The 492-nt window shown below is 45.1% G+C and overlaps 1 protein-coding gene across 1 annotated transcript in view; it reads left to right on the top strand.

Annotated features, from left to right (window-relative positions):
* The window catches only part of LOC119592951, a gene marked incomplete at its 5' end in the record, with an annotated part of 23,747 nt that overhangs the window by 607 nt on the left and 22,648 nt on the right, over positions 1-492 (top strand). Inside the window, 1 exon segment of the mRNA XM_037941843.1 lies at positions 320-436. Within this exon segment, the coding sequence (XP_037797771.1) occupies positions 320-436 (117 nt within the window).

Here is a 492-nt window from a genome sequence, read left to right as displayed (position 1 = left end):
ATTAATAGGCCTATCAAATGAAAGGCGCGCAACATGATTTGGGAGGGGAGACTGGGAGTTGTGTGGTAGTTGGGCTTTTTAAGATTGTAATTGGTCATCCTACTAAAAACTAATGGAATAATTTCTGTGAGCGAAATTGTTCTCATCAAAGATTATTGTGAAAGGTATATTCAAACTTTATCCAGAACGTTAATTTCTTGATAAATCCACACACTACATTTAAAATCAGTGAGAAAGCGAGATATTCCATTAACCCAGACGATATATACTTGCCTCATCGAAAGATGCGCATCCTCGGTAACCCAATTTACCCTTCCAGAGGCCGAGATCGTGATGGTGCCCTTGGAGAGGAACTTGGTGGACGCCATTTGGCCGGTGACGGAGAGGCCGCCCTACTCCCAGGACCCGATCTACGTCCACGAGCTTCAATTCGCAGGTAACAGCCTGTCGTTCCTCGTCCAGCCAGGGAATTAGCCCAGTTTCACCTCTTAG

The sequence above is a fragment of the Penaeus monodon genome, chromosome 31 (genome assembly GCF_015228065.2).
Source record: "Penaeus monodon isolate SGIC_2016 chromosome 31, NSTDA_Pmon_1, whole genome shotgun sequence".
In the NCBI taxonomy this organism is placed as follows: Eukaryota; Metazoa; Arthropoda; class Malacostraca; order Decapoda; family Penaeidae; genus Penaeus; species Penaeus monodon.
The sequence above is the reverse complement of the archived record's forward strand: the minus strand, read 5'-3'. Positions and strand labels throughout refer to the sequence as shown.